The sequence below is a fragment of the Seriola dumerili genome, unplaced genomic scaffold (assembly GCF_002260705.1).
Source record: "Seriola dumerili isolate Sdu_G_001 unplaced genomic scaffold, Sdu_1.0 BDQW01000044.1, whole genome shotgun sequence".
NCBI classification, from domain to species: Eukaryota; Metazoa; Chordata; class Actinopteri; order Carangiformes; family Carangidae; genus Seriola; species Seriola dumerili.
The window spans coordinates 1,030,898-1,050,541 of record NW_019174299.1 but is presented as its reverse complement, the minus strand read 5'-3'; the positions used below and the strand labels follow the sequence as shown (position 1 = coordinate 1,050,541).

The following is a 19,644-nucleotide window of genomic DNA, read 5'->3' as shown; positions in this document are numbered from 1 at the left end:
CCCTCATCTGGTGTTTTGGTGATGATGGTGAAGAGCACTGTGAAACACGTCGATTCAAAATCTCCCATACGTGTTCACAGTGGGTTGAGATCTGGTGATTTTGAAGACCACAGCATATAATTCACATAATTTTCATATTCAAACTATATATATAGGGGTCATATTCAGACCCCTTATGCCCTATGGATGGGCGCATCGTTATCCTGTTTCTCCCCCCATTTTACACCAAATGTATGTATGCAAGTACATTTTTACACTACATACCCTATACAATAATTATTCTCCCCTTCGCATTACAGTACTGATACTGGTTACATGTTTGATCTGCATATAGACACTGTTGTCTCCTTTTTATGGTAAGGACACAGTATTTGGCCGGAACAGATGGTTCTCATTTTACTTTTCCACTTGTAGTTCTGGGCTACAAAGTATCCAGTAGGTTTTTTAAACTAGTAATGCAGGGTGTGGCAATTTCTAGGATGTGGAGAAGGCAATCTAAGGAACAGGAGAAAATACTTTCCATTCATCTTAGCCGTCCTATCAATATAGTCAAATTTCTTTTTAATGGGGGTAAAGATTAGTAAATGGGTAAAGAACACTCGTCAATGTAAATATATTTGACAAAAAAAAGCTTAACTACTTCAAGTATCCCATATAATTACCATCTAATTTTTCTTATTCTTATAATCTGTCTTTATTCACTGAATGTTAAGACCAGATTTTAGAGGTCGTCCTTTAAATCACTATATAAACGCAGATTAATTCTCTTCTGCATCTATAATCCTTATCACTCATCAACTTGTAAAATGCAGTGTACCACCATTAACAGACTGAATATACTTAAGAAAATAAAACAGAAGAAGCAGATCAGTTTATGTGCATGTATTGTATAGTTGAACATTTTAGACTGACAAAGACAAATGGCAAAAAACGGCTATTTAAACAACGTTTTCTTTATTTGACAATGAGACAAGTTAGTAACTGTGGCCTTCCTGTTCATAGTCAAAATGCCTAAAACTTCTGGAACTGCTTCTTGGCGCCTGCAGCCTTTGTCACTTTGAGGACGTTGAACCTCACGGTCTTGCTGAGTGGTCGGCACTCTCCGACGGTCACAATGTCTCCAACTGTGACGTCTCTGCAGAAAAACACAACCCAGACAGATATTAAGAGGTGGTTGGGGTATATCTCTGTCCAATGTCAAGCTGATAAAGGTTTAGCTCTGAGCAGGAGGTTTAAAGCAGAGCTGCATCAGTGTTTGCCAAAGGCATTGTCGTCAGAGCTTCCTGAGCTTGGAAGACCATCGTGAGAAAGACATCATTTGCAGCAAAATTAACAGTTTTTTGGAAAGATTGTGGCATCACATTCAGACAACAGACAGATGCTGATTTAGTGATATTTACTTTTGAATCAAATTATTCCATGTTTGCTATGACTGAATATTAAATTAACATGTGAGAGGAGTAGTACCTGAAGCAAGGTGACAGATGGACAGAGAGGTTCTTGTGCCTCTTCTCAAAACGGTTGTACTTGCGGATGTAATGCAGGTAGTCGCGTCTGATGACGATGGTCCTCTGCATCTTCATTTTGGTCACCACACCTTCAGGACAAACAGAATCAAAATGTGAGATAAACAGCTTTCTACAGAAATTACAGAAGTCACTTAAAAAGGAGAGGTCAAGATACAAGGAGGATCTGAGAATTTTTTGTTTCAGTTTTATTACAAATAAATTATTGTCACTAGACTACATCAGTGTTGCCATTAGGCATTGTCGTCAGAACCCAGAGGGCTTGGAAGACCATCGTGAGAAAAACATCATTTGCAGGACAGTGACAACAAAAAAAAAACAATGCCGTTTGTATTAACCTGTTGGGTCTGGCTTGGATTGCTTCACATGCATCTTCTAGGGTGGATATTCTATTTAGTGTAGTGCATTTTACTCACGTTTTCAAGGCTTGGAGTCTCTAAACTGTACAATAAATAAAACCAAAGTGAGGAACCATCCATGGCAAGATAATTACATAATGTATTTAAGGATCAATAGGTCACTTTGTGTGTAGTTTGTTTTACTGCAGCAGAATTTAATGTTTAAATAACAGCAAATGCATCGACTCATACAGACACTACTGCAGCAACCAAAGCCAGTGCCAACAGGCAAGTGTTAGTTTGTTGTCAAGTATTAAACTGACCAGAGAGGATACGGCCACGGATGGAGACATTTCCAGTGAAGGGGCATTTCTTGTCAATGTAAGTGCCGTCAATAGCCTGGATAAAAACAAAGAATGTTGTTAGTGTTATCCTTGTTGGCATTTTCCCAAGCAATGAAATCAAGTCAAATTTAAAACTCTGACTGCATCAGTGTTGCCAAAAGGCATTGTCGTCAGAACCATGTAGGCTTGGAAGACCATCGTGAGAAAGAGCATCACTTGCAGTTTACAATTAAAAACTGAACAGCTACAATTTCCCTTTATTAGTCTGACTAAGTTCGAGGACAGTAAGTTACCTCTCTTGGGGTTTTGAAGCCCAGCCCGACACTTTTGTGGTAGCGGGGGAGCTTTTCCTTGGCCTCCTTGCCACCATCGGCGACAAGAACACGCTTCTTGTTCTGGAAGATGGTGGGCTGTTTCTGATAAGCCCTCTCGGTCTGTGAAGCAACAAAAGCAATAGAATATGAAGGCCGTGAAACACCGAACCCACGTTAACATTGACATCCACAATCTCACACAGGGGCGACCCGTTTCACACATCGCTGCCTGGCCCTTCTAGCTAGTTCAAAGCTGACTTCCTCTTATGAAAGATATCACCCTTCGCTGAAAAGACAAACAGCCAGGTAAATTACAGGCAGGCAAAATACTCTATTGGGAATTGCTACAGCTGGCAGCATAAATAAAACAAGTCACTTACAATTGGGAAGTTAATAGTAGCAGGCTAAGCTAACAAAGTTAGCACCCCGGCTAATTCAACGTTACACGAGGGTATGCAGATCGGCAACAAATCTCAGCTATTGAAGTCTGGGTGTGCTTTGGAATGGCTCTGGGCCGTGTATAAGGAGCACACACTGGTACATACTTAATATAACCTGCCTAATACGTGTATTTAAATGTTTATATATCGATTTAAGTTCACCACGCCGTTCTCCCAAACGTACTTGTGCGTCCGCCATCTTTGCCAGCAGAGTCGTAAAGAGGCCTATGCATGCGCGCGACGGACGGAAGACTGCGAGTCAAAGGAAGTGACGTTCATGAAAAGGCGAGACTCAAAAATTAAACATTTTTTATTCACAAACTTTTCTAACTGATAAATGTAACAAACAACGTAAACACCGCTTTAAGACAGTTCGTTGTTAATTTATTGTCCCCCGAACTCTCCCAAAGGCGGTGTGACAGGGGTGAGGGTGCGGTGAGTAGATCAATAAAACATAGCTGACAGTGAATAACCACCCCGCCTCTGAAGCAGTACACGCCTTTACTTTAATAGTTTACCAACTTTGTGTAAACAGTGTCACAGCTCTTGTCAATCAGATTTATTTGTTTTTGACTGACTACATCAGTCCTATCAGTCTCAGTGAAGACTTGTGACCTGCAGCCGTAGTTCTCACTAGAGTATAAAAGCTTGTCACATGATTCTACGGAAGTAGTTGCGATCTAAACAGACAACAAGATGGCATCTCACCTGGGAGGAGGCGACCAAGGTACGTGCTACCATGAACAATATTATAACATTAAACTGACTGTGACAGTGTTGCCAACAGTTTGGTAGACTAGGACAATCTGACATTTCAAGAATTAACTCTTGTTCTGTGGTTGTGGCTTGTTTGCTTGCTAGCGCTAACATTAGCTTAACTGAGGTTAGCCTTACGTTAGCTAGCACTTACTCTGGGTTTTCGTATGCGGCGTTAGCTTTATTAGCTACAACAGTGAGTTAGCAAATATGTTTGAACAAAACCGAAACACAGATAACGATTGGCTACTCTTTGATCTCGAAAATATCGAAGTCCATTGGTCTGTCTGGCTTGGTAGATATTTGGCTTATGTAGCCACCACAATGTCTAACTTCGGCAAATTTAACTTAAGTTAATTTAATTAACGAACAACCAGAACCGTGGATATTATGTGCTGTGAGTAAATGTTTCTCACGGGGTTCTTTTACTTTACACAGTGGATATAAATGGAAAAGCACACCATAAAATGCGAATTCACGGGAGAATAATAAACAAAAATATAATGATTTATTATGATGTTCTAAGTGTGGCTAATATAAATGAACTAACGGTAAAATGTGACCCAAGACTCCGACTCAACCGATAGTAAATATGCAGTTAAATGAGCACAAAGTAGTGCTTCCCTAATTATTAACCTTGATTGGAAAACGGCTCTATCAGCGTTTGAGTGATTTAACAATGACCACTGTCTTTCAGGCAATACCAGAGATCAGATACTGGAAGTAGGAGCTGCTTTGTTAACGGAGTAAGTTTACACTGTACACCTTGCCTTTTCTTTACTGACCTGGGTAAATACTCAAATCATAGATATTACTGTGTATCTGTGTCCCCCTTAGTTTCATCTATGAGCGGGTTCGGCGCCATGGAAACGGCAATACTGTGGTGACCAGGGCACACCTGGGTGGAGGAGAGCTGTGTGACCCAAACCACAAGAAGCTCGCCCAGTGCCTGCAGCAGATTGGAGATGAACTGGATGGAAATGTTGAGCTCCAGAGGTAGGATGTCTGTGGATCTGTTCCATCAAAGTAAAGGTGCTAAGTGTTTTGAATTACAAAGCTTTACCAATAATAACTGTACAATTAACCAGTCCCTAATTGCTCAATGTTGGTTTCCCCAGAATGATGAATGACCCTTCAGTCAATCCCACAAAAGACATCTTTATGAAAGTTGCGAGGGAGATCTTTTCAGATGGAAGATACAACTGGGGCAGGGTGGTCGCCCTGTTCTACTTTGCCTGTCGACTTGTCATCAAAGTAAGTGAAGTAGATGTGTTGTACCTCACCTCATTCTGAAAACAACACAAAGGGAGACATGTCTGTATTATGGAATTATTGTTGAATAACAAACATCTAAAGCATCTTTCCTTCACTCCTCTCAGGCTCTTGTGACCAAAGTTCCTGATATCATCAAAACCATTATCAGCTGGACATTGGACTACCTCCGGGATAATGTGATCAACTGGATCAGGGAGCAAGGAGGCTGGGTAAGGAGTTAACCATCTAATAATCATATGGTAACTGAGCTTCTGCTCCTGATTGCTTGTAAGACATATGTTAATATTTGTGTCTGTTAATGATTTCTAGGAGGGCATTCGTTCCTACTTCGGCACTCCTACATGGCAGACATTGGGGGTTTTCCTGGCTGGTGTTCTCACCACTGTTGTAGTCATTCGCAGGATGTGAGAGGAATGTGAAAAGCAGACGGATGAAAGATGAGAAGAACTGCGACTGAGGGGGAAAATGGGTCAGGAACAAAAATAAGAACAAACATCAGAAGGACAACAGAAAGTTACAGCAGAGCGAACAAGTCGAACAAGAAGAACTTGTATTTGGACAAGGAGAAACACTTCTGCCTCCTAGTCATATCTAAGGATTGGGAGTTTGCCTGAATGCACTGTCAAAACCATGATCCCTATGCCACTGAGGAAGCGAGTTTGCATGATTACATGCACATAATGCGGGGTGGAAAGGTTGTCAGACTTGAACAGGGAATGCTTTTTAAGTAATTTATTTTTTACTTGGTACAGATTTAAAAAAAAAAAAAAAAAAAAAAAAAGTCACTGCATAAATCTGTCTGCTCTAAAAGATCTATGGATTGAAATGTTTTCATGAATTCTATTCCTCTCTACATTATTTTCATTGTATTATTTTGAGTCCATTCAACTTGCTTTTCTGAGCTTCCCACTCTCATTCATTTCACCATGGTGTCTGCATAGTACAAATTCCATCTTCATATGTATTTGTGAGTGTTTACTGGTGTAAATCTGCAATGATCTGCTGGCAATGAACGTGTTACATGGTGGTCGAATCCCATCAAGTTAAGAATAGATATTTTTGCAAACAATTGTTTGATTTATAATTGAAGAGAAATTAGCTTAATAATTGGGTTTAACCAACCCCAAGTAATTTCTATGCTTTTTTCGCATGAATACTTAACTCTGCCTTATTTCAGTGGATAACAAAAGTGTCACAGCAGGGATTTGACTAAAACGTCATGATCTCAGCAAAATGAATCTAAATTCCTTTCGTGTTATAGTCAATGATATGCTGTCTGTTTGGGCATTTTGACCAGCATTGTGACCGTAATGTGGCTCCCAATAAGATAAAGCCTGGCAATTATTTGTCTATCGTGAAGGGAGCCACAAGTCATGAGCCGATGCTTCCTGCAGTCTATGGAAGAAGTTGCACTGCAGACATAGACAGCACTGGTTTGCTCACAGATGCTTACCTCACTTTATACATATTCTAAGTACTGTATTTTTACCTGAGTTATTTCAAATGCAATCTTATCTACAAAGCAAAAGGCTTTTTATACATTTTTCTTGTTTGTCAGTGCCTTGGTGTATTTTTTTTTTTTTTAAATCTTATAAATCACTTTGATATTCTCAAATTTTCACTGTTTTCTACCACATTTGTAAAGCTGAAATTAGTTTGAAGTCTCCCTGAAAATCTTTTTGCAGTGACCTTGTATGTTATAATATGGAAAATAAATCTTTTTACTGTTACTGCTGAGATGGATATGCATTCATTAGTTGAGGAATGAGGATTATATTTAAGAGGCTTACAGCAGTGCCATCATAAAAATGAATACACTTTGAAGTCATTTAAGCCCCATTAGACTCTTGAGGGGGTTCAATGAATCTAGTGAATAAGCAAGATCAATAATGCATCACACTGCATAGTTCAGGCTACTTTTTATTGACTCCATGCAAACACATAAACATCACAGTAAGCTCAGTGCTTTCAGTTATGGGTAAAAGCTACGTAACAACCTCCATTATGTCATTTAAAGCATGAGGCAATTTGGGTAGATTTTATTTACCACTCATGAATGTATGGGCCTCACACTGTAAGACAAACGAAAGGCACATGTTAAAAGCAAATCAACACAAGGCGTTATTATCAACGGTTAAGATGACAATGCGGCCGATGGAAGCAGAGCGGTCTTGGCTCTATCTTGTCTCCAGCACCCCGTCTCTGATCCTCCACCTCCATGCGGGGCTGAAGTCTGGAGCGGGAACACAGCAGAGCTCCAGACCGGACTCCTGCACCTCCTCGTCGTGAGCGATCTGCAGGCCCTGCTGGGTCTCCAGAGTGAAAACTCTCTCGGAGATCTAAAAAGGAGAAGCACACATAAGCATCTAAGCAAGTGTGCAAACACTGAACCTGAACCGCTGTCTTGAATCATGAGCCTGTTATGCCGTTAGCTCTCTCACCTGATCACTGATCCCAGTGGCGATGTGGCCCACCTTCACCCGGCGTGTCTCTCTGATTCGGATGCTTCTCCTGCTGAAGTCTCTGATGCAGACATCCACCCCTGAGCCAGTCACAAAGCAGAGAGGCACATGGCGTAAGGGAAATGGTATCACGTGTTACTATTAAAAGATGAGAAATGGTAATGTTTTTCATCGCACCTTCAAAACAACAGGGTGGTGGTAGCTGTGTTTGACCCAGCAAATCCATGCTGAAGACCTGCACATCTGGCTGACTGCTGTAGGAGAAGACACCAGAGCTGAAGTCATCTCCTGGGCTCAGGGACCAGCGGCCAGAGTCCTGCAATACGTTTAAAAAAAAGAGGAACACAAGCCGAACAGTAAGTCTGTTAATACTTCAGCCAAAATGGATGAACACTGAAGAAGCTCTTTGTTTACATAGGCCCCGAAGAGTATTTCTATATTGAATTATACTGAATTTTGGATCAAGACCAGGATCAAGACGATGATTCCTGAGATCCCTATTTACCAATAATCAATCTCACTCTAATCATTTATTTCCTGCATACTGTGAAGTAAATTAGATGATGAGATGCACTCGATTGTGTGTGTTTTGGGTTACCTTTTTGTCCCATGGTTCCCAATTTGAATAAGCTTCATTGCTGAGACAAGACAAAAGGTGCACCTGCATCTCAGCAGACTGAGGCTGGGACAAACTGCTCAGGTAGAAATCTGCAAACAAACCAGAAAATAGTGAGCAGAGTTCCAACCTACACTCGACTGTAAGACAAGAAGCAGAAGACAGGAAGAAGCCTCACCTCGCTCCAGTTTACGTAGCTCAAGTTCAGACACAGTGGTTATCTTGCTGCTCCTCCTGTGGTTTGGCTCAGAGATCAGCATTTGTGGACAGAGTGGCGAGCCTCGCTCCTTCTCTTCTTCTTCTTCATCATCATCCAGTGCCTCCCTCCTCCCCCCTGCCGTGATCACTTTCTCAACAGACTCCTGATGTTCCTCCTCATCGTAAAAGTCAACGCTGCTATTGATGAGTTGAAGGAAGTCAGGAGGTTTGTTGGCGATATACAGGGGGTCGGTGTAGGGTCCCTTCACTGGGCTGGTGAGTCCTCCAACTGCAGTCACACAAACACATCACATTTAGTCCAATACAAAGGTTTACATGGCATTATTATAGAAAGCAACAAAAAACAAAGTCTGTTGTTTGCTCAATTGATTCAACTGCATTTTTTTGTGCGTCATTGTGTCCCTCCTTCTTCTGAAACCAAACCTTCACTGTTGGAGAAGAACACAACAAAAAATGCTGTGCAAGTTTATTTACCTTCTTTCAGAGCTCTGTCAGTTTTTTCTTTGAGGTCAGATGCTGATGCTCTCTTGACCGGATCCTTCTGGAGTCCTGCCTTCAGAACTTCAGCCGTGAGCGGGCTACAGTCGGGCGGGATCTCTCTCAAAGGCGGTGGCTCGTTGGCGATCTGTAACCGTCACAAAAAGTGGACTGTGAAGGGCAGAACCGAACATCTGTGATGAAACAGCAGGGTGTGGCGGCATCTGTGTGTCGCCGTGAAGTATACCTTCAGGTAAAGTCTACAGGTGTAGTATCTTGTCCAAGGTTGACACCCGTTGAGCATGTGCAGTAACGCACAGCAGCTGCTCCACACATCTGCTTTGGCTCCGCGGGGTTCCCCTTTAACGATCTCAGGGGCCATGTGGGTCTCGCTGCCCTTCAGATCTGCATCGAATTACATTGGGAAAACATTGGGTTAAGACATGCAAGTGGATAAATTACACATCGTCTTATCTGAATGGCTAACGTCACACGGTATTTACCATTGGACCCACTGAGGCTCTGCCCCTGGTTGTCCAGTCTCTCTGCATGTCCAAAGTCACACAGGAAAGTGTCTCTACCGTCCTCCGACAGCAACACGTTGTCAGCTGTGGGAAACAAGCACAGACAACGGTCTACTGCATTAATCTGCATTCAGCACTTAGGTCAACATTTGTTGTCTTTAAAATGGGCTCTATAAATAAACTGACTTGACTAGACTAATCTTGACGCCACTCAGTGGACTCAGTGGCACTTGGTTGATTTCCATAACTTGTGCTGTGTAGTTTACAGTGTGGAAGACATTATTAGAAACAGGGCAGCTGCACAAACATAAAACAGCCTACAGACAAAGGAGCTAAATAAAAGGCAAATTTGAGGTCACAGCTGCTGTAGAGAAACACTTTAATGTGGAATGAATGTGGAGACTAGTAAACAGGCAGCAGATAGAGATTTGGCATTAGTGCCTTGAGTTTCCTCTGGCATTGCAGACACCAGGTGGCGCCTGAGCTGCAACAGCACAATCATGTTTTCTGCCTACCCTCCAACTTTTGTCTGTTTTTTTTTTTTTTTTTTTTTTTTTTTTTTTTTTTGTTCTTCCTCTAACATGATTCGCTTTCTGTTTTTCTCTTTCCTTCTCTTTGACACTTTTCACCACTTTATTTTCATCCCCTGCCTTCTCTCTGTCCTTGTACTTTTTCTCACGTCATTTCTCTCTCAAACTACTTCCTGCTTCTCACCCCCCCCCCACCCCCACCCTCCCCTTTTCGATCTCTCTTCTTTTCTTTTTTCTCTTGCTCTCCTGATTCTTTGCACATGCGCCGTTTCTTAAGAGCAGCGGTGAGTCACACTGTGGGAAATTCCCAGCTCGGTCGTTTTCTCTGTGGTAGTCTAGTTTCACAACACAGGTGCTGAAGATCAAATCTAGACTGTGTGACACTTGTGTTCCACACAACAGCTGCACAAAGACACAAAATCCTCTCATGAGAACAAACTAGAAACCTGACTTTCTCTGTATGTTTTGTCTTTTGCCAAGGTACCACAAGTAAAAGTCAAGCTGACACATTTTGTTTTACTTTGTTTTGCTACTTCGAGCACTGCAATTACTGCTGTTAAAATTAAGCTTTGAAAGTGTTTGTGGGTTGATACCAACGTCTCCTTGTTTGTGTTTTGGTGATATCACAGAGTGGCAATATCTGGGAGGACAGAGGAGTGTTACTATATAGATATGATAAAGATTTAGTTTTAGTAGATAAGATACACCTTCAAGAGAACATGCCAGTTTTTGTTACGGCATCACCATTTGTGTTTTGACTTTGTAACTCAGATGAGACTGGAACATGAGTTTAACTGTTGTATATTTGTGGAAAAAGTTTTAGTATACCATACCTTTAATATCTAGGTGCACCACTTTTTTCTTAACCAAGTACTCCAGTGCTGTTAAGACTTGTGAGTGGTAGTGGAGGCTTAAGTCCTCTGGCAGCCGGCCACGCTCGGCTATCAGCTGGCCTAGAGAGCCTGGAATAACAGATCAGGTCAGGGCAGGACAAAGACTGTGTATTGTTAATATTTACCAATACGCAGTGTCTGATTCAACTCTTCCCTCCGCCTGTTAAGAAGCGAGTTTGATGACAAAGGAAAAAAAGTGTGAGATATGCCATTGTGTTTATCAAGCAGGCATCTCCCATTACAGATGTTTGGTGTAATTTGGCTTTTAAGGAAGCTCAACAGTCATTTCTAGCATCCCAGAAACCACCCACTTCCACATCTCGACACCAAACGCATCCGTATTTCTGCACAATTGAACATTGTTATACTCATGGTGCACCTACTGTACATGTTTTTGTACTCAACTCTTCACACACACACACACACACACACACACACACACACACACACACACACACACACACACACACACATTCTCCAACAATTAAGTCTTGTCAGAATGTGCTGTGTGTGTAAAATGAAAGAAATGTTTACCAGATTTGTGCTCCATGAAGAGGAAAACATTAGGCCCCTCTCTGACCACTCCAAAGAGCTCCACCACGCGAGGAGATCTGAGGGCACTCCACGCACCCACCTCCTCACTGCTGAACCTCTTCAGGGCGATCTGTGAGGAAACAATGGAACAAATGAATCAAATCAATCACAGACGACACCCTGAAACCAGGCAACGGAAAAAACTTAGATACAAACAAAGATACGCTCCATGTTACCTTTTTGACAGCAAATCTGAAGCCCGTGTTGACATCTTGAGCGCTGTGCACTTCGCCATAGGAGCCCTCCTTGATGAAATCTGAGAGGACAAACTCCCTCCCTTCCTTGTACTCAGAGTCCACAGGCTGAATTTTCTGTCAGGAAAAGATAGAAACAAATTAGTTTGGTTGAACCACTTTTTCAACATACGAAAGACAGGATGTAAACTGAAGTAAAGCAGAACGTACATCGTTGTAAAAGATGATTCCCTCGTTACTGACAGAATCGGCTTCTGAGAGCTCATCTTCCTCTTCTCTCATGTCCCGCTCCACATCTTTGAAAAAGGGCCGTGCATAGCATGGGTCCCCCTGACTGACGCTGCCCCTGAGGCCAGCGAGGGCCAGCGAGTAGCCTCCCAAACTGCTGAGGGAGTCCGAGACGCTGTCCTGCTCGAAGGACCGGAGACTGGAGAGGGGGCCACAGACATGCTCCCGCCAGTTGAGCGGAGAGCAGCTGGAGCCTGTGTTGTAAATCTGTCGGCTGTAGAGAGGAGGCCCTCTGTCCCGCTCCTCTGAGCTTTCGATGCTGCTACAGCGAGAGGCACTGAGACTGCTTCTCCCCCCGAGAGACGACGACTCCTACAGGAGACAAACAAGAAGCATGGCTGATCAGACTACATGGTGTTTAAATTATCATTTGAGTTTGTTCAGGGAGTTTTGTTTGAATTCAGTGATCCACTTCCACAACACAGAAAAGCTAATGTTTGCATGGGAACGTCTTGAGATCGAGCCTCTGCCTGCCAAAGAATGTTTCAATTCATCCTTGAAGATGATTCACAAGGAAAACACTCCAAGTACTTTTGGTTCCTTTATTAATACAAGAGTATACTTTGTTCAACCTACTCCAAAGAGCTTTTTCACATGTAAGTCTAACTGTGATGTGAAGAATAAGCAGAATTCTCACCTGGATCTGGACCAGAGAACTTCCACTCTCCTGTTCAGGGACTCCAGAAGGCATTCGATGTCTGTGTCGCTGCTTCTCCTGCTTCTCCAGCCTTTTCTTCTCTCTACGCTTGTGTCTCTTCCTGTTCTTCTTGCTGGGTTTCAGCTGTGCTGATGAGTTGCTCAGCTCCTGGACGGAGGCCGTTGTTGGGCATGCCACGTTGTTGTGCTCTGAGGAAAGACTGATGCAAAAGAAGAAAAGGACATGAATCCCAGACACGGCATTAAACAATTCATAGAAATGAGGTAAATTAATATGAAATGTGAAATGCAGGCGATGTTGTCAAGGTAACGCCATACCTGCTGGTGGAGCAGGGTGAGGAGGAAACAAAGGGGAAGGAGAGGTCAGATGGACTAAACCTCTGGGAGTCCTGGGTTTCACCTTGAGGAAAGCACAGTGTTGTTGTTCAATTCTGTCCATGCACAGTTTTATCATGTGTTATATTATTAAAAAAATATATGTATATTTACATGAAGCCTGAGCAATGATGGTTGTGGTCTTCAATGGCATTTTGCCCACTTGTTCTGCAGTTCCATGTGTCAAGACTTTGTTTAGTCTTGGGGTTAAATGCGGGTAGCCCATCTTGCTGTCCTTGCCCTCCTCCTCCTCCTCCTCCGTCCCCTGGTCAGCGGCCGAGCATGGTGTGTACGACCCCTTCAGGTCAGCCTGGGGCGACCCGGAGAATGGTGCTGTTGAGTTGAAGAGCCTCACCTGCCTCACCGCCATTTCATCTGCTGGGTCTGGAAAGAGAGAATATCACAAGCAACTGATAAGTCATGGGCTTTCACCACAATTACATAGATTCAGTCTTTAACTTAGATTACCACATTAATGCTAAATTAGAACTAACCGGAATAACTGACCATATATTGACTATATATTGGGAAACCCTCAATGCTACTGTCTCTCAGAGAAAGAACCAATCAAATATGTTTGTAGATTAATGGAGTTGACTGAGGACACGTTGGCTGTGTTTCCTGAGACTTTTCAAAATAAAAACAAGTTGGCTGCAATTAACCTGTCGATTATTTTCTCGATTAATTGTTTTGTCTATAAAAATGCTCAAAACTCAAAAGATATTCAGTTTGTTATCATATGTGACAAAGAAAAGCAGCTGAAAAGCCCTTTGAAATGCTGGGACCAGCATATGGTTGCTATTTTTGCTTTTTAAAAAAAGAACTTCTTCAACTAAACAATGAATCACTGCAGCTCTAGTTTATATTAGTATTGAGTATATAGTATATAGTTTATATAGTATATATTGTATTACAATGGAAATGCATTGGCAACACGTTTGTCTGCTTTACAAACCACACTTTTCACATCAGAACTGGTTTAGTTGAACATGCTACACAAAACAATATGTCTATACACGTGGTCCCTGCACACTCAGTGGGTGACCTTTTCAAATGTTGTGATGTTTGTGAAAACTGCTTCCCCATAATGCAACACAGGACTTTTTTTTCCTGTCAGCTAATGTGAGTGTGATGTTGCCTTAACGAGAGAGAGAGAGAGACAGAAAAGGGAGAAAAACTGGAGAATGACAACCAGATATAAAGTTCCACTAACTTTCATTTATTTGTTTACTTGGGGCATTTGGCTGATACCACAAAGCTCAAGGCACAAGATCATTTGTCTTGTCAGCAGAAATATGCACACACATATAGCTTGTTCAAAGTTTAACACATATTGATTGTGCCCTGCCAGTCCAGGAGCGTGAGGATCACTTGATCATCGAGATGAAGTGAAACTTTGAAAGTTTGCGGTCGGCAGACGAGGCAGGAAATTCAACCCTGGCCTTGTTTTGACAGTTGCAACTGTGTTAAACGCAAGTACTGTTTTTCAGTCAGAGGAAGTAAACTACTGCACATTAGGCCGGCCTGAATTTCCAATGAAGACCTGCATTATTGTCTCCCCGTGGTTTGGAGGTTATAATCAGCAAAGCACGTATCACCGTGAAAGCGACACACTCAGACACACCGCCTTCGTCGCTGCACTGGTTCAATTCATTACATGCAGTTTAAAAGGCACAACCTGAGAACTGGGACTACAGTTGCAGCATGTTGCATCAGTGTGCCCACTAGACTTGATCACAGCATCTCCCTGTAACTCAACTATAGACACTACACGTTTACATATAGATATTCTTGACAGAGGTCATACAAGGATTAATACCAACATCTTGACTAAAACATTCACTTTGCCATTAAATTTACCTCAGTAATTCTTACATATTTTTGCTAACACAAGTAATACTAAAGAAAAACTGACATCAAGCTGTTGTCAAATTTCAATTAAAGCTGTTACAGTTTAGTACTGTCATTACCTTGTGCGCCGACTTCATGCACTGCAAGATTATCTAGAGCAAAGCAATTCAACTGTCACTTCCGTCTTAAGCCGCTGCACCGGTACTGTGAAAGCACGACACAACACCACACCCCAATGAATTTACGTGGAAAGGAAGTAAAGAAGCACTCAGTGCAATAAACACAACCGCAAAACAACTCTGTGTATGTGTGAGGCAGAGGGGCGTGTGGACTTACCAACGGATGCCAGTCTGAATTGCAATCCTCCCTCCTGCTCTGAATAACCTCTCATCTACATTAGTAAAAACTAGGTGCTCTGTTTGTCTGCCTTGTCCTTCATGGTCTGATTCTCAGCAACGTCTCAGCTCACAGTCCCCGTTACTCTGCTCTCTTTTCTGCTTGATGCTGGCTGTCAGCCAGCCGGGGGAGGAGCTGGCTGACAATGACTTATGGGAAATGCATCTCCACTTCCCCATATTCCCCCCCTCCCTCTGTTCCCTCCAACAGGGCTGGCTTACTTGCTCTTCCCTCAGACAAGATTAAAGGATAACATGTTTGGTTACGCTTTTGATGAACTATGGACAGTGACAAAACTAGAATGTCAGCTCTCTGCTGCCCACGCCTATCAAGATATTGTCAGGTTTTCACGCTAAGAAGAAATGATGGATGTGATCATTACAGGATAGCATCAAAGTCAAATTAAAAGCAGAATATACCTGCACTGTTAAAAGAGACGCTCAGCAATTTGGTTTAAGTTTTAATCTTCTGCACACACCCACGACACTGAATGAAATGTAAAGAGTTTAGTGACCTTTCATGTACCATGTAGCCTGTTAATACATACATATATATAGCACCAGTCAAAGGTTTGGACACGCTTTCCCATTCACTTGAATGAGAAAGTGTGTCCAAACCCTTGACTGATAGTGTATAAAATAGTCTGTCACATGTCACGTCATACCCCCACACACTCTCCGCTATATGTCATTAAAACTAATAACAACAACAATACAGAGTTTTCTTCAGCAGGAAACTACCCACTCTCATATTCAAATGAGACAATCTGATATCTGATATTATGAGGTTCTTCTTATGGAAAATATTTGCCACCCAAAGAATTTGAAGCAAGCGTATGAACTGTCACTTGAAATGTGAGTTGTCCTTGGTATCTATCTGACATAATCTCACTTGCTTTTCTTTTCAGTAGCAAAACAACTTACGTATACGAAAACCGCTACAGAACACAGGAAATTCAGAATACCACTTGAGAGGCTCTGCTACAAGCCATGAGTGAAAAGCTAAATGCAATTTGCTCACTGCTTCTTTGTAATAAGGAAACAGTTTATTGTCATGGCAACAACATTTTAGACTTTGGACACAATCATAGCTAGTTAGCCTTTGGTTGTGCTACTCTATTAGCCACCAACTGATGCAAAACTTTTCAAATTTCCAGGTACAAAGTCTTGAAATGCCATGTTTCATATTTCCAACAGCAGTGATTCATTTTGAATCAACAGAATAATACATGAGTAGTAGGTATTAATAGCCACCATAGCTGAACACAAAGCAGAAATATAGCAGTATATAGTGAGATAATGCAGCTAGGGACGCAACTAACAATTATTTTTTTATCATCAATTACTCTGCCAACTATCTTCTCAATTAATCCTTTTATCTATACCTGAAGCAATTTGTCGATTAATAGATAGATTAATCTGTAATGATTTTCATAATAGATTAATGGTTTAAGCTCTCAAATGTGAATATGTCCTGGTATGATAGTTAACTGCATATCTTTGAGTTTTAGTCTGTTGGTCAGAAATGACCAGAGATTTTTAAGATGTCACCTTGGGCACTGGAAAATTGTGATGGATATTTTTGGATATTATTTGCTTATATTCTATACACCAATTGATTAACTGAGAAAATAATGGGTAGATTATTCAAAACTAAAACAATTAGTTTCAGTCTTAGTTTGGTCTATAAAATGTAAAAATAAAAGTGTTTGTTTGGTCCAACCAACTGCCCAAAACCCAAAGGACATTCAATTCACAGAGAATGATAGCAAATTCTCACATTTGAGAAACTGGGACCAATGAATGCTTGGCATTTTTGGGAACAAAAAAAACAAAAAACAGACGGACGATTAATCGATTATCAAAATAGCAATTAGTTTTCTGTCAGTCAAATACAATCGACTAACTACAGCCTTCAAACCTGCAATTAAGCTGAATCAACGCCTCTCTGACAGTGTCAACAAAAGCAGGAACATCGTAAGCTTCACAGACATAAACGTTAAGCGTTACTGCAGGGCTGTTGCATTGGTTTACATCAGAAGTGTACGTAATTAACATGCAGCTGCGAGTATACACACAATAACCTTAAGCCTTAAATACAAAGGGGTGCGATCCATTATAATCTAGTTTTGCAAAGAAATCCTGAGCTTTGGGCCACATACAGTCGGTGGCCATACTGAGCCGACTTCTGCTGTACACCCACACAGATTAATGAAATTCCAAAGCTTTTAGTAAGGACAGGGAAAAGGGACTCAACCTGAAGTTGGCCACAGAATACACACATTCCTTAAGGGAAACGCCGGCTGCTTCTCAGGAAAATGTCCTGCACCACACGTGCATAGCCCTGCACGTTATGCGATACATGTAAAAGGTACTCAAGCTATTCAGACACACCTATTTGTTTTTCTGAACAACTTCACTTTTCCTCCTCACTATTGACTACAGTGAAAAAGTAGGTTTCATTGCAGTAAATAACACAAAACATGACTCTGTGACAACAGTCAGTATGGATGCATATGTTTCATCCTGGAGTCATCTGTTCCCCGTGAAGATGTAGATGAATTGTGGGTGAGAGACAATAATGTCTCATCTTGTCAATTAATAATGCTGTTTGTCTGAATACCTCTGGGTTTTGAGCTGTTGGTTACACAAAACAAGAAGTCTGAACACATGACCTTAGAGTTTGGGAAATTATAATGGGCATCTTTCATTAATCTAGAAAACAACCAGAAAATGAAATAGTGAAAATAACTGTTAGTTGTTCAAGCCCTACATTCAATATACAAATTCATCATCAAAAACGTGTAAAAAAGCATCACATCTTCACATTTGGGTAGCTGTAACCAGCAAATATTTGGCATTTCTGCTTAAAAAAAATCACAAAAATACATTGAGTAATTGTTGCAGCTATACATGAGTGATGTTCAAATTAAAGGTCGCAATGGAAAGCAACCCCACTAGTCATATGATTTTAATTGAATTATCATGTACAACTTCTGGCATGTATTTTATATATGCGTATGTGTACATTATGTACACTGCAGTCTAACACAGCTGTGCAGTGGAACTTGTGTGTAAAAGACTAAAAGAGTGGCGGCCTACTTTTTATTAGGATGATGTACAGTATGTAGGGAACAGATTTGTATAAAATCTGTTACATAAGCACATATACATTTATTTTCTTCACCTTTTCTCCCTTTTTGCAGATGAAAAGAGAATAAAACATCTGCATTGACAGGACACCACTGGCTTCTCTTTCAAGAATGAATCCAGGCCTGGGCTGCCAGGGGTTTGTATATACGGTGTGTGTGCATTACAAAGAGGAAACAGAAATTCCTCTCAACTTATGGCAAGATACCTGTGACGGCTGACAGATGTAAACAATTGAATCTGGCACATACATGCGAATAATGGCTTAAAATAAAGAGCAGACAATGGCACAACATTAAACAGATCAATACAGGACAACATAAAATTATCATAATAACTGCTCTTTATTATTATAATAATGCTCTTATTTATTATTAATAAGTGAGGATAAAACTACCAAAAACCCTCATCTTTTCCATTTGCTTTCTTATCTATTACATGTGTATCATGGCTCTGAATGTACCATTTGCAACCACTGGCATGCTTCTTTTCTGTCTATTTTCAAATTATGATAAGCCTATTTCTTATTCTTAAAGATAAGATAAAGAGATCTTGTCATTGGGCTTCCTTTATAAACAAAAGCATCCAACAATAGCCGGCACCAGCAAAAGTACAAGCAGGAGTACAACAGTTGTTTTAATCAGACACATCTGGCTTCAATAGGCGTATGTGAGGTTTTAAAAAACTTTGGTGACCTGTACTGCCACACTTACAGTAACAGCAGACCAACTTATCTACCTTTTGTAGTGCGGGTCTTTGTTGTTTTGAGCTCATGTAACAACCATGTAAATGTAGCTTATATCTCCGATTATGAGTATACTTCTTCGAGACTGTAAAGCGGCTCTCAGAGAATTAAAAAATTAACTTCCTTCTCGCCACATTCACCGCCATTCCACATAAAGCCTCGCTCGAAATGTTTCCGCCACTTCGTTCAGAAGTCAAAGATAAAGAGTGAGAAATTCTTGTCTCGAAATGAAGCAGGTATGACTGAAGTCAGAAAATAATTTACCCGACTAAAGAATTGAATTTTATGGTAATTGTACGGTAGATTCTTCACTTACCGATCTTCCAGTTAGTAGGCGTCGGCCGATGGCGATCATCGGATAGATGTTTAGCTAGAATAGTGGCTTCCGGGTAGATTTCAAAATAACTATCACAATCCATTAATTTTACAACCATAGCATTGATTGGCATGGTACAAAATCATTATCGCCATTGTTATTTTATTTTACTGTACTGACACATTGTTTGCTGCGCCTCAATATTATTTTTGCTCGTTTTCGTGAGTGACCGTAATGCTTTTAATTTGAAGCAAAGGGTACAGTTCTTCCTGTATGCGCCTGTTTGTAATTTGACAGTTCTTGAAGATGAAGAGAAGGAAGTGGTTATGAGGTGTGAAAACTGAACTGCAAAAAAATGGCCACAA

General features: G+C 41.1%; 3 protein-coding genes across 3 annotated transcripts; 1 reads left to right on the top strand and 2 right to left on the bottom strand.

The window, feature by feature from the left end:
• Window positions 1–932: 932 nt before the first annotated feature.
• On the bottom strand, window positions 933–3,230 carry rps11 (ribosomal protein S11). The gene is made up of 5 exons (XM_022739351.1): window positions 3,147–3,230; window positions 2,502–2,642; window positions 2,188–2,263; window positions 1,468–1,597; window positions 933–1,135 (listed from the first exon to the last, which is right to left on the bottom strand). The coding sequence occupies exons 1-5, from the start codon at window positions 3,159–3,161 to the stop codon at window positions 1,012–1,014; spliced, it is 486 nt and encodes a 161-aa protein (XP_022595072.1). The 5' UTR covers window positions 3,162–3,230; the 3' UTR covers window positions 933–1,011.
• Window positions 3,231–3,480: 250 nt separating this feature from the next.
• bax (BCL2 associated X, apoptosis regulator) lies at window positions 3,481–6,697 on the top strand. The gene is made up of 6 exons (XM_022739350.1): window positions 3,481–3,689; window positions 4,416–4,464; window positions 4,556–4,714; window positions 4,837–4,972; window positions 5,098–5,202; window positions 5,303–6,697. The coding sequence occupies exons 1-6, from the start codon at window positions 3,659–3,661 to the stop codon at window positions 5,399–5,401; spliced, it is 579 nt and encodes a 192-aa protein (XP_022595071.1). The 5' UTR covers window positions 3,481–3,658; the 3' UTR covers window positions 5,402–6,697.
• A 203-nt stretch (window positions 6,698–6,900) lies between these two features.
• Window positions 6,901–19,310, bottom strand: LOC111217746 (mitogen-activated protein kinase kinase kinase 14-like). Its single transcript, XM_022739729.1, has 16 exons — window positions 19,280–19,310; window positions 12,937–13,206; window positions 12,766–12,847; window positions 12,428–12,647; window positions 11,713–12,102; window positions 11,485–11,619; window positions 11,249–11,378; window positions 10,655–10,783; window positions 9,271–9,375; window positions 9,015–9,172; window positions 8,765–8,915; window positions 8,250–8,558; window positions 8,054–8,163; window positions 7,633–7,771; window positions 7,435–7,535; window positions 6,901–7,332 (listed from the first exon to the last, which is right to left on the bottom strand). The coding sequence occupies exons 2-16, from the start codon at window positions 13,190–13,192 to the stop codon at window positions 7,171–7,173; spliced, it is 2,577 nt and encodes an 858-aa protein (XP_022595450.1). The 5' UTR covers window positions 13,193–13,206; window positions 19,280–19,310; the 3' UTR covers window positions 6,901–7,170.
• Between the last annotated feature and the right edge of the window lie 334 nt (window positions 19,311–19,644).